At 43.9% G+C, this 12,774-nt stretch overlaps 1 protein-coding gene across 1 annotated transcript in view; it reads right to left on the bottom strand.

Annotated features, from left to right (window-relative positions):
- Nucleotides 1–11,932, bottom strand: part of IQGAP1 (IQ motif containing GTPase activating protein 1) — a 59,819-nt gene extending 47,887 nt beyond the window's left edge. Inside the window, exon 1 of the mRNA XM_010192398.1 lies at nt 11,838–11,932. Coding sequence (XP_010190700.1) covers nt 11,838–11,902 — 65 coding nt within the window. The 5' untranslated portion in view covers nt 11,903–11,932. The remainder of the gene's footprint in view (nt 1–11,837) is intronic.
- Nucleotides 11,933–12,774: the final 842 nt, after the last annotated feature.

The following is a 12,774-nucleotide window of genomic DNA, read 5'->3' as shown; positions in this document are numbered from 1 at the left end:
TTAAGTCATATTTGGTTGATCGTGCAGCAATTAGCAGAAAGCATAGTAAAATATCAAGTGTGCTGTCAGAATGACCCTAAAATTCAGAAGAAACGTCCTCTAGGACAAGTAAAAAGAGGTCAAGCTTCAGGAGAGCACTGTCAAATAATTTGAGTTACCTACGTGCAATAGATCTAAACACCTTTGTTACTGGTAGATACCTTGTGTGGTTGGGTGGAAGCTTTCCCCTGTCCAACCAATAAAGCCAGGGAAGTAGCTACGGCAGTATTAAAGGAAGTAATTCACAGGTTTGAGATGCTAGAGCAACTGGTAATGGCTCACACTTCATCACAGGTGTTGTGCAGGAGATATTTAGGATCCTGCAGTTTAAGTGGGAACTGCACACCCCATGGAGGCCATAATCTAGTGAAAATGTAGATGGACAAAACAGATCTTAGAGGCAAATTTTAAAACTGTGTCAGGAAACTCAGGTACAATGGGTATATATTTTGCCCTTAGCTCTGTTAAGAGTCTGAGTAACTCCAAGATCTCGGGAGGGAATTAAGTCCATTTGAATCCTATATAGAAAATCCTATCCTGTAAACAGTTTGACTGGGAAAGTTGTCCAGATGCATCTGAACGGTGATCAGATTCTTACTTGAGTATATCTTGTCTTTCGGGCCTACTTTATCCTCTCTCCACAGATACCTCAACGAGAGGACACTTATACCGGTTGATAGCCCAGTACGTGCTTTCAAACCAGCAGATCAAGTTTATATTAAGGATGAACCTGTAACCTGATAGGCCCCTGAAGGAATGTTGGAAAGGGCTGCACCTGGTTTTGTTAATTGCCCCAAGTCCAGTTAAAGTAGAGGGTCTGAGTCCTTGGATTCACTATCAATGGAATCCGGCCAGGACCAAGAGACTTTGACTCCTACCAGAGATTTAGAACAGAAGATCTCCTGATACGATCCTCGCTGATGAACTGAACCTGCAGTTGAGAAGGTGCCTGCATGAATTTGGACTGTGCTCAAGGGTTCTTGATATTATTAACATTTTGAGTGTTTGGAATATTTTTACATGCTAATGTTATTAGCGCTTTTCAGGAATTCAGATTTCATTTGAAGACAATGGTTACACTTGTAAAGAAGGAAATTGTGGTTTTGCTGGGTTTGATAACAGAGAGAAAATACCTAAGTGAGACCAAGCAATGGGTTCTAATGTGGCGGTAGAGAAGCTGAGACTAATAAGCTTCAAGAAAGCGAGCTCTGCAAGTCTCAAAGGGAGGAATCCTTGAGCAGCACTCACCAATGTACTCAAATGTCTCTGCTAAAGGGTGATAATTGCTGGCTGCACTGCTGGGCACAGCCCTGTGTGCATGGTTAACCTTGTTATATTGCCTGAGGGGGCATGAAGTTGGAGAAATCACTGGGCAATTTACAGTGATCAGGGTAAAAGTCACACCCCTAAGCCAAGACTACTCAATTTTAGCCCCCACCCTCTGAGTCTGTGTGCATTGTACCCTTACAGATAAGTGTGAAATGACACTAACTCAATCTCAACCTCTAGTGTATAAATATTCTTTGTTCTGTCCCTATGAGCACACTAGATTTTTGGCATTAGCCTGGTAGTGTCCAATCCTGCACAGGATTGTGATAAACCTGGTATCTTGTCTCTGTGTGCAGCATTGGCTTATTGCACGTCAGGCTCTGAACTCCATTTGTGAGACAGTTTCTTTCTGTTAACCATTAGCCACAGTTCTAAACCTCAGGCATAAACCGGCAGCCAGCACACAGCACGTGTGGCTGCAACTTCCCTGGAAGCACAGGCAGCGTCTAAGGGCAGGGTCCCGCGCTGCTCCAGAGACACAAATACAACCCAGCTTCACTTCTCCATTTTGCCTTTAGCACCCCACACCTAGGCAAGACAACCCCCGTGAACACAAGCAGGGCTTGTAGCGGGGATACACGCAGTTTATTTAGCTTTGAGAGAGATTCTCTAAATCAGCACAGGTGGGCCTGGTGAAAGCCTTGATCTCCCCTCCAGCCAGGAAGAACCTGAGTATCCTCTCATGAGTGCCTATATCTACACAGGCACATTGGGTTTGCACAGTGGGGTTGTGGTAGTGGGGGAGCTACGGGGGTGGCTTCTGTGAGAAGATGCCAGAAGCTTCACCCTTGCCCAACAGAGCCAGTTCCAGTGGCTCCAAGACAGACCCACCACTGGCCAGAGCTGAGCCCCATCTGCGATGATGGTAACACCTCTGGGATAGCATAGTTAAGAAAGGGAAAAAAAAAAAAAAAAAACAACAGCTGCTAAAACAGCAGTGGAGAGAGGAGTGAGAACACGTGAGAGAAACAGCTCTGCGGACACCGAGGTCAGTGAAGGAGGACAGGGAGGAGGTGCTTCAGGTGCTGGAGCAGATTCGCCTGTGGTAAAGACCATGGTGACACAGGTTGTCCCCCTGCAGCCCATGGAGGACCCCACGCTGGAACAGGCTCCTGGCAGGACCTGTGTCTCCGCAGGGGACCCACGCTGGAGCAGACTGTTCCTGAAGGGCTATACCTCATGGAAAGGACCCACGCTGGAGAAGTTCGTGAAAAACCGTCTCTTCTGAGAGGGACACCATGCTGGAGCAGAACAAGAGCGTGAGAAGGAAGGAGCAGCAGAGACAACGCACAATGAACTGACCACAACCCCCATTTCCCGACACTCCGCACTGCTCATGGGTGTGTCCCTGCGTTGAAAAGGACTTCTGTTTTAGTGGGGAGTAGTTTGTTTCAGGGATTTCTGACATGCAGTGAATGACATCATCTTCCTCAAGCAATAGAGGTTGCGATAACGTCTTATTCATGCAGCTGCTGTAACAGGAAAATTTAGCAGGAATCTGGTAGATGGTAGAAAACCTGCAAGAACAAGAGGGCAGAGCCCTCTGTCAAACCGAGTTTCAGTGATCACAGCATAATTGCCAGTCAGAAGATGGAAACGAGCCAGTGAACGCTGCTAACGAGCCACTCCATTCCTTCTACAAAAATGACAAATCACATCATAGGAAGACTTTCAGAATACCAAGCATTCCACCCAGAACAGCAAAACCTCAAGAGAAAAAAAACTGTCTCCCTTTCCCTAACTCCCCGCCAGGTTTGCTCACCCTCGGGGTCAATATTTGCATAACACATCACTCGCTTTCCCCCGTCTCGACTAGAAGCTCAGAATCTCAAACATTACCATCTCCTGCCTGACAACTCATCCTCCAGCCGTGAGGCCTGGGAAGCGGCCTGCGGGACAGCGGGTATGCAGGCCGAGGAAGGCACCAGCAACACTGATTTGGAATTCCGCTCCTCAAGAACACATTCAAACCCATGGGAGCGCAGGCGGGGGCAAGCTGGCTTCTGCAGCAGTGCTACCATCGACAGCCTGCAAATCAAGATCATCACCAAGAGTGCTCAAGATCAGATTCTGAAGTCTTCCAGAGCCAGCAAATCTGAAATCACACCTGTAAGCACACAGGGCTTTGTTCAGATCAGTATGACATATTGTCAGGTACCTTTACAGCTATTAAAATTACACTGGTAATTACCACAGAACAATCAGAATTGTAATTTGAAATATTCTGTTGAGAGAGATCTGTTTTCTAAAGCACATTTTGACTGTCCATTGGTTTAATAAGTCTCTTCTCTAGTTCTCTATTGAAAGCAGCATTCCCAAGTTGTCACGTTCTCGCATCTCCTGAGCTCTCCCTCAGTTGGTAACCGCATGCAGACTTTGCAGGTTGCAGTCAGGCCTTTCCATGCCCCTTTGTAGCTGCCAGTGATGACTATCCCTGTGCTCTGCCACCTTCACGACCGCTCAGGATTTGTCCACCGTGCTCTGCCTCCAAAGGGCATCTCGTGAAACTAGACACAAAGATGCTGGGGTCCAGTTGACCAGCTGCTAATCCGGGCAGCTAGTTTTTCCCCCAACAGCATCTGCAAAAGCCATCTCAAAGAACATACAGAGCTACGACTTAAAGGCTTTTCACTGCTCAGTATTGCCAACACCACAGGTATGGCATTTCTTGGACAAATCATACTATTCATTTTATTGAAAGAAGAGGGATCTCATGCTCCAGCAGATCATTGTCTCTACATATGAATATCAAACATTTTTAGTTCAGTTACAATGGCAGATTTGGCTCACCTTTTCAGAGAGGATCAGGAGTAAAAACTCGCAGCTGGCCTTAGCTCTTCATCCAGTTGACCTGAGCAAGGCACTAGACAGCAATGCAAAAATCCTGAACAAAAACTTCTCTAAAATAACTCACTCTACCAACAGTGAATAAATCAAGGAATCACCCAAGAAGATGAAAGAAGATCTCTGAGAGAGGGAACAACAACAAAGTATAAAATACATTTATCACATCAGGAGTGCTCTCTTCTAGAAAACGAGATGGAAATTTAAGTTTCAGTGCAGTTTGAACAGGAAAAGACATGGCCTCTTCATTGAAGAGCTAGGAAAACAAGTACTGTCCATAGCTAAAAGGTCACAGAACATTCTCATTGCCCACAGAGACATTTTCAGTTCAAAGACACCAAAAAGCAAAGGATGAGCAAGTGACAGAGGCCAGATTTTTCCCAATGATCAACACACCATCCCTGGCAACATGCAGCCGAACCAAAGACCATATTCATGTTCTGGCACTGAAATCCCCTTTTCCCCCCCGTAAAAGAAAATACAAGGTTCCTTTTTGCTCGATTGCAAACACTGCCAACAACTGGTAAAAATTAGGTTAGCTGCACTTGCTGATGGGGATCCTGTTACATTTGTCATGTTTGCCAAAAAGAGTAGTCCTGAAGAGCTTTCAGAGTACCAAGCCACAGTCATGAGGAACTCCATTATCATATAGAAAAAAATCTTTAAGGCACACTCAACCACTTTGTTGCCAAAGCTAATTGTCTTGATCACTTACCGTTAGAAACTGAATAGGCTTTAACACTTAAGGTGTTTAGCATCACTAAAGTTATCCTGCCCCAAAACTAAGTTGATTTATTGCAAGTAAGGGTAATAAGCACTCCACAGTACCCGACAGTCAAGAACTGTTACATGACAACAACTCGCTTTGGTTATTTTGGGCTGCTCTCTTGCATTACTACAATATTCCCTCAGAAACCACCGTCCAACCACAGCGCCGGTCTCGGCACAGCGGCCTCTCCCCTCTCCGTTCCCAGTGAGTCACAAAAGGAGCATTCAGAGAGGCCAAGATGGCGGCACCCCCCCCACGGCCTCCTGCCTCTCCCCACCCAGACCCAGCCCAGGCAGCCGCTCCCGCCCGCGCTGAGGGCACCACGGCACAGAAAGCTCTCCCGAGTCCACACACGGGCTGGCGAGAAGCCCCAGCTGAAGTGGTGAGAGCTGAACAGCAGCTACTTCGACTTACAACTACTGATAATAAAGTATTATCTATGACTCCTCATGGATCACGATCTAACGTGGCACTCACATCCTATCTGACAGAAACAGAAAACGAACAAACAAAACATCACACGAATCACATCCTCCCTGACCCCCCAAAAAAACCAACAACCAACCCAAAAAACAGTACCCGACCCAATTTGCAAGTGGGAATAAAATGGAAGCACAAGGAAATAAATAAATAAAAAAAATCTCGATTAGCCTGGAATAAAGAGAGGAATCCTGTTTATGCCACATAAATTCTGCTATGTCAGTCAGTGACGACCTGACCCGCTCATCTGACCGAGAAGGGTCACTTTTGTGGGAATTATACAAACCATTTTCAGTCAAATGCCAGTTCCCATAATTCTGTGACTTGGATTATACGTGAAGATGTCAGGACTCCTCATATAAATATATCTACAAACACATCAATTTATGAATGAGATTATTTCTCTCTTGACTCTACAACTGTAGAAATCCAATCATACTTCAATATTACAAACCATTAAAAAAGAAAATATAAAAATTGCCTTATTGTACAGTTAGAAAATAAAAAAGAACGATCTCCAGGCAGGAGTGATGCATTTGAAACAGAACACGGGCAAACCAGACAGGCAGCATTCAGAAGTCTCCGACTGCCTCCACCTCAGCCTGCAGACCTCATCGACGGGAACATTCGGCATCGCAGGCTACTGACCCAATTACTGCGACGTTTTCTACACTTAACTAATTCCCCCTTCAGACCTTTTCCAGCACGCGACACTCATCAGCAATTATAAAAGAGGGGACTGTTACAATCTGATGGATTAAATGCAAATGCAGGCTGACATGCATAAGGCAAAGTAGCTTTCACATACCATACCTACACAGTGTTTCTTTTCTAGTCTGTGAATAGTTTAAGATCCACTACATTATCTTCTCCTCAGTTATTTTGCAAAGTTGCAATAATTTGCTATGCTTCTGAGGTAATACAATTAATTGCTCCTAAATCACCGAAGGACACTAAACCGCAGCTGGGCTGCATACGCTCTGGACAATAGAATATGAATGCAAATAAAAATATCTTTAAAAGCTAAAAGAAACCCCATCCCACAAAGTCAGCCTACATCTGAGGGAAAAGAAAGAAAAAATGAGCTCAGAGATAAAGCCAAAACAATCCTCACCTTTCTTTTTATTTGAGGGACTCCAAAGCTACATGAAGAGTCTTGCTGTCTTGAGATTTACAACACAACAAAGCAAAAAAAAAAATCATCCTTCAGGTGCAGCTCTGGTGCACATCACCAGGACGACTTCACCCTGGGCCGTGCGACTGCTGCCCCCAGAACCCCCCACCGGCTGCACCCTGACTCTACAGCTTCAAAACCCATGGGAAACGTGCCTGTATATGATCTGCAGATTAATTTAAACAGGATTTAAATAATAGATTCTGCAGACAAATTGCTTATCTGAGGCACACCAACAAATGTACAAAAGTAGCGAGCAAGCCTAATCCTGCTTTTCTCAAACTACCTCACTGGTACCCAGCTCTCTGCTGCAGCCCTGCTCTCAACAGAGGCTCACAGGACACACATCGAGCTAAACTACCTCCATTTTTCCAAGTTCAGGCTAATTAGGGAATGGAACCAATGCCATTACCGCCTTTCTGAAAAACCTCTGATGTGCAATGAAGAAGCCTCTTGAGACTAACTGCAAAAAAGCATCTATCGCTTTTCCTTTGCAAGCAGACTTAAGCTGTAGTGCACTATTTTAAATACTTTATCTTCAAAAAAGAGCTCCTTCAACAACTGATATCTACACCTTTACAGACACTGGAGTTACTCAGAGTCAACTTGATAAATCTTCCCATCTAGCACTAACTCCAGATGCATTCAATCTGTCCAAAAAGTGGTGTTCTCTGAAATTCTTCCTCTTGGTTCTTCTGGGCACCCTACACCTCTGAAGATAAGAAACCTTTTTAAAGCAGATCTCGGATGACTACACCAAATTCCAAGAGACTATGATACCCATCCAAACACTTTCAAACTAAAAGTGGGGCAACAAGACCAGATTTTTTTCTTTAAACATTAGATTTCTTCTAGGAAAAAAATATTTAACTGGGTCACCTGGAAAACAACTTAGGTTTATTTTTTGCTTAAAGACACAGACAAGTCACCCCAGTCAAAAAAAAATTGCTTCCCATGCATGAGGGAGAGCGGAAAGTCATTCTTACAGAAAAGCACTCAATGGGAAAGACCCCTCAGACTCTACCACGCAGGCAAGAAGTATCAATTTTTCTCAATGGTAGACTCAGTTTATACTAAGCCATCTTCCAATCTGTCAAAAAGAAGGGGATTACCACAAGATCCAGACAACACACGTCAATCCTGAACAGATTAAATCAGCAATAAGGAACGAGCAGCATCCTTTTCTTGCTCAGCAGGGAACTTCTTATACAAAAAAAAAAAAACACCAAACCAAAAAAAAAACCACAAAAAGGATTAGAAGCCCACATGGGCAGGGTCCATCCTGGTGCATACAAGAAGAAACACGCCACTCAGGCACAGTGGAAATTACAGTTATTTGGAAGCACTAAAGTGCTTGCACCGTGCTAGGGTACAACCCAGAATGAAAACATTTCCTGCTGTCCCAGGGGAAAAGCACAGTACCATCACCCAGCACTGCAGATAAGGAAAAGGGAGCCTACAGCATTTGAGTTTCCAACCTGGAGAACCTAAAATATTCCACGGTGAAAGACAAAGCCTGAAAGAGCCTTTGTCAAATTAATAAGTGCTATTTGCATCATGAAAATGCCACAGCACCCCAACAACCCACATGGGAAAAAAGGCCATTAGACAACAGAGATGAAGGATGTTACAGTGCACCAGCCCGACTTCTAGACAAGGGCCAAACGCAGTTCTCTCAGGTCGCTTCTCTTCCCGATAAGCACTCGCTCACCCTCCTGTCAGCACAAGCCACCGCACCACAGCAGCACAGGGGGGCACTTCCAGTTTTATCTGCACTGCCACAGCTTTTCTGTACAGACTACTGTGATTTGGAGACAGAAAAAACAACCACCACAACCCAACACAAAACACCGAACTCGAGGTGTCAATCAAGACTCATTCATTCACAAAGTCATTTTTATTTAAGAAATTGGTAGCTGGTCTAAGCATAGGAGAGGAATTCCTCTATTCCGTTTTAGCCCAAATTTTCACCTCAATGCCTTTCATGACCTTGAGTGACGCAGCTGCATGCTCTGCCTCCCTTTCTCCAACTAGCAAGAGTAACGCCTGCTTCTCAAGACGGCTCCAGCTCCCGAGAGTGGCGCAGGGCGCACCAGGCACCTCCCTCTGCCTTGAGGTCCTCTTCTCCTTACAACTTCCAACCTGACAATCTCTCGCTATGAAGAGAGGTTATAAACCCTCCCGCCCATACCTATAGCTCTGAGGCACTGTAATCAACAGCACAAGCAAAATGCTGCAGTATCCAGCTCACACGTTACATCTCAGTTCACTATTGGCAAAGAGGCCAAATACAGAAGATCTCAGACCACAGGGAGATTAGTTTCCAATATAAAGATCTCATACAGTTCTGGTGTAGTTGTTTCTATGAAATAAATTCCTTTCCAGCCAAGAGCTCTCTTCTGGTCTGTACTAGTAGTAATTAAAAAAAAAAAATCAAATCAGTTTTAAGAGTCATCTTGACAGGGTGCTGACTCATCCCATTTAAACTATACTTTTACCTTGAGAGGTTGGACTGGATGATCCTTAGGGTCCCTTCCAATCTGGTACTCTACAAAAGTAGAATTTACAGAAAGACTGCTCAGTGAGGAAAAGAATTCCTGGGAGTAGACCATGAACTCACACCTTTCTGCTCTAATTATTAAACTAAGGAGCCTGCTCCCCTCCTTCCGGTCATTTAATCTTTAACTCTTATGCAAAGTGGTATGGCTTCAGCTATAGGAGTCAGGAATTCCCGCTCCCTGTGGGCCACCAAGCAAACGTGGGTCGAGGGCTAGAAAAGGGGCATTGAAGCTCTCTAAGCAAATCTTCCACTTCCCCACTGCTCTGACAGCCGAGGAGGACACGAGGAAGGCAGCGGCACCACTGCCTGCATTTTGAGCAACACAGCTGTTCCTTCATTCTCCACAAAAGATATTGGCAACCGCTAGGCATAATCTGAAGGCTCATTCTGAGACAAAACAGTGAAAACATCTTGTTTCTGACAAGGTGCAAAGTTTGCAAAGTCAAACACCCAGTGCCAAGCCTCATCAACTCCAAGGCAACGCTCAGAAGCGGAGATAAGACAGCCAAGGAACCTTCAAGTCAAAGATGACTCTGTGATTAAGCAAGAGCTTAATTAAAATATTAAAGCTGTTGCTGTGCTATTTTTGCCTGATCTTTTTGCAAATCTGGACATGGAATTGAACAGAGGACAAGCACCTCAGAAAGCATTTACTCTGAGGCCACAAGCGCTGGATCTGGGGGTTCCTTCAAGCACGGACAGCGGCTGCAGCACAGCTCATCTCTCCCAATCACCCAGCATTTGATCCTAAAGATCCTGAACTCAAAGGGAGGGAGTTATTTTGACATACAGTCAGATCCTTCTCGCTACTTCAAACATCACTTGCAGTACCTAAGCAGCCTCTGTGAATATACAGTAGTGACAATTGTCATGAAGCATCTAACACACCGTACCACAAACCAAGTGCTCCCTGCCCCTTCAAAAATATACTACACAGGCTCGGTAAGGCAGCATGAACTACTAAAACCCTGGCATTAAGTCCTTCTTTATTCTCTGCCAGCAGTGAACTTGCACAAACTCAGCATTTCCTTCCCAATAAAATCCCCTCAGCAGAACACATCTGCCTTGCTGGGGAAGACCAGTTTTCTGTCTCGTAATCCACACCACCCTTAGGAGGGCCAAAGAGACTGAAGGATTCAGTGAGCCATGACAAAACATGCTGTTGGCTATTCAGGACACGTTTTTATGCATGCTCCATCCTTTTCTGTCACTCCAGAAGTTATTTTTTGTGGCATACGCATCGGCCAGCTAGCCTAGATCTTCGTGGGAGCAACGGAAATTTAAGCTCACAATGCATTTCCCAACTAATTGCAAAATGCCCACAACCCATTTCCTGACTTATTACAAAATGCAAACCGAAACACCAGCCTGACTTTCAGAAGTGTTGGGGCAGGAGGAGTCACCAATACGAACATTACCTCACCTCTTTTTCTTTAACGTTGTGCTTGTATTCGGTCTCAATCTCAGCTTCAAAAAAAACATTTCAAACTTAAAAGTAACAAAATTCATTGTATACAAAGGCATGAAAAGACCCGACTGTCACAACGGGAAGCAGCAAACTGGTCTGCCTCATTCCTGTTCTCCACATACAGCATCTAGGATTGAATGTTTGCAAAAAGGTTTTCTAAAAACACTGACAGTAAGACTTTGTGCATTCGATTCTAATATTGTTTCTTTTTCCTTTAATAGCAGATATATATAGCACCTACTGTGTTCTGATAATATTTTCATTAATTGTCTGAATGAAGAAATACAGCATGCTTACATGCTTATTAAACAGAGATGACACAAAAGCTACACATGTGCTGGAGGACAGGAATAAGATCAAAATTATCCCAACATATTAAACAAAGATCACGAAGAAAATCAAATTGGGCAGGATCAAGTGAAAGGTAACAGGAAAACATGATAGACTGTATAAACACAGGATGAGGAACACATTTCAGCAGCACACCTATGAGGAAAAGGGTGGCAATTCAGCAAAACTCTACCACACCAGACCATCACGAAAACGTAGATGCCATGCCATAATGTACAATACTAGCATCTCCCATCTGTGTACGCAGAATAACCCTTGTGTACCTGTAAGTTTGCATAGTAACACTCTTGTTGGAAAACTCTTCCCTGTTTCGGCAGTGTACTTCCAGAAGACACGGAGTGAGTGAAGTCAGAACAATCCAGGGCAAAGTACTGCAGACCTAATAATCAGTAAGACCCACAGAGAAATCTGCAAGAATTGTGCTTTCAGTCTAAGAGGAGATTAAGTGCAAGGGAAATACACTGTTACAATTTAAAGTTGTAAAAGGTTGCAGTTAAGAGGAACAGAATAACCTGTTCTTCATGTCCCTTGATAAGTAGCGAGGTAATGTTGCACCAAGACATATATACAAGTTAGATAGTCGGGATAAGCCACCCAGTGCTAGGAACACTGGAGCTTCGCAGTCCCTGTCACAAGATGTCTTTAAAAACACGTTAGATAAACACATCGGGGATCAGTAGGATTGTTTGTTTGTTTTTTCAAATGAATCTATACAGCCACTAAGAAACAGAAGCAAGAGGTAAGCTGCATCCGAATTATTCCCCTTACCAAATATCACAACTTCTTTTAAAGCACCAGTAGTTTCAAACCCACTTGTTCTTACCTCTTTGCTTCCTCCAGATGACAAAGGTATTCATAGGCCACATTCTGGCGCCGCCTTTCATCCATTTCCTCTGCCGTTAACCTCTCATTATCCAAGACAGCTGCAAATAGTCAATACATATTCTCAGGTGGTTAAAGATTGAACATAACAGGCACACAGAAATCAGATCCAACCTTTCCCACAGAAACTCATCACAGGTCTTATTTGATTCAGAAGAATGAAAGACTAAATATATCTGTTCCTTACAATCAACAGAAGAGACCCTGTTTCCTTACCCCTCTCTTCCCTCATACAAGCTCGCCATCACTTTCTCAATTTGACTGTGATCCAACTTCTTCCATCTTCCAATCTCTTAAAACAGTCCTTGAATTTCTAATTTTCTTCTAGCTTTGCCTTTCCCATCCTCAAAAGCACATCAGTGACCACATGTCCCTCCATCTATGCTCCCATTTTGGTAGTCAAAGATTAAGAAAGTACAATGATACATATTCACATCGTCTAATCTTCTCTGTATCTTTGTAGTCTGTCTTTAAGAAAGATGGAAATGCTACTCATAATTACTGTCTGGATGGGAATCATACAAATCTACTACCTGTGTGTCATTTTTGGATCAAGCTGAGGACCTACATAAGGATATATAACTAAATCTTCCAGATTCTGTGCGTTTAAAGCCTCAGTGATAAAGTCCAGTCTTACAGCTAAACATCTCATCTGTGCTCTCATGTGAAAAACAAACCAATCAAAAAAGCAATAATTTATTAGGTTTCATGGACCAACTTGACAAATAGGAAATGTCTTACACCGTCAGTAATCACAGGCTAGCTTACGCCCAAAATGCCTTCAACAAACACACAAGCGATGAGGGATCCGAAGAGCACCCGGGATCGAACAAGACCCTGGTTCAGACTGCAAAGGATCTCAGACACCGTTCGGCAGC

This window comes from Mesitornis unicolor, unplaced genomic scaffold (genome assembly GCF_000695765.1).
Source record: "Mesitornis unicolor isolate BGI_N332 unplaced genomic scaffold, ASM69576v1 scaffold17759, whole genome shotgun sequence".
NCBI lineage: Eukaryota > Metazoa > Chordata > Aves > Mesitornithiformes > Mesitornithidae > Mesitornis > Mesitornis unicolor.
The sequence above is the reverse complement of the archived record's forward strand: the minus strand, read 5'-3'. Positions and strand labels throughout refer to the sequence as shown.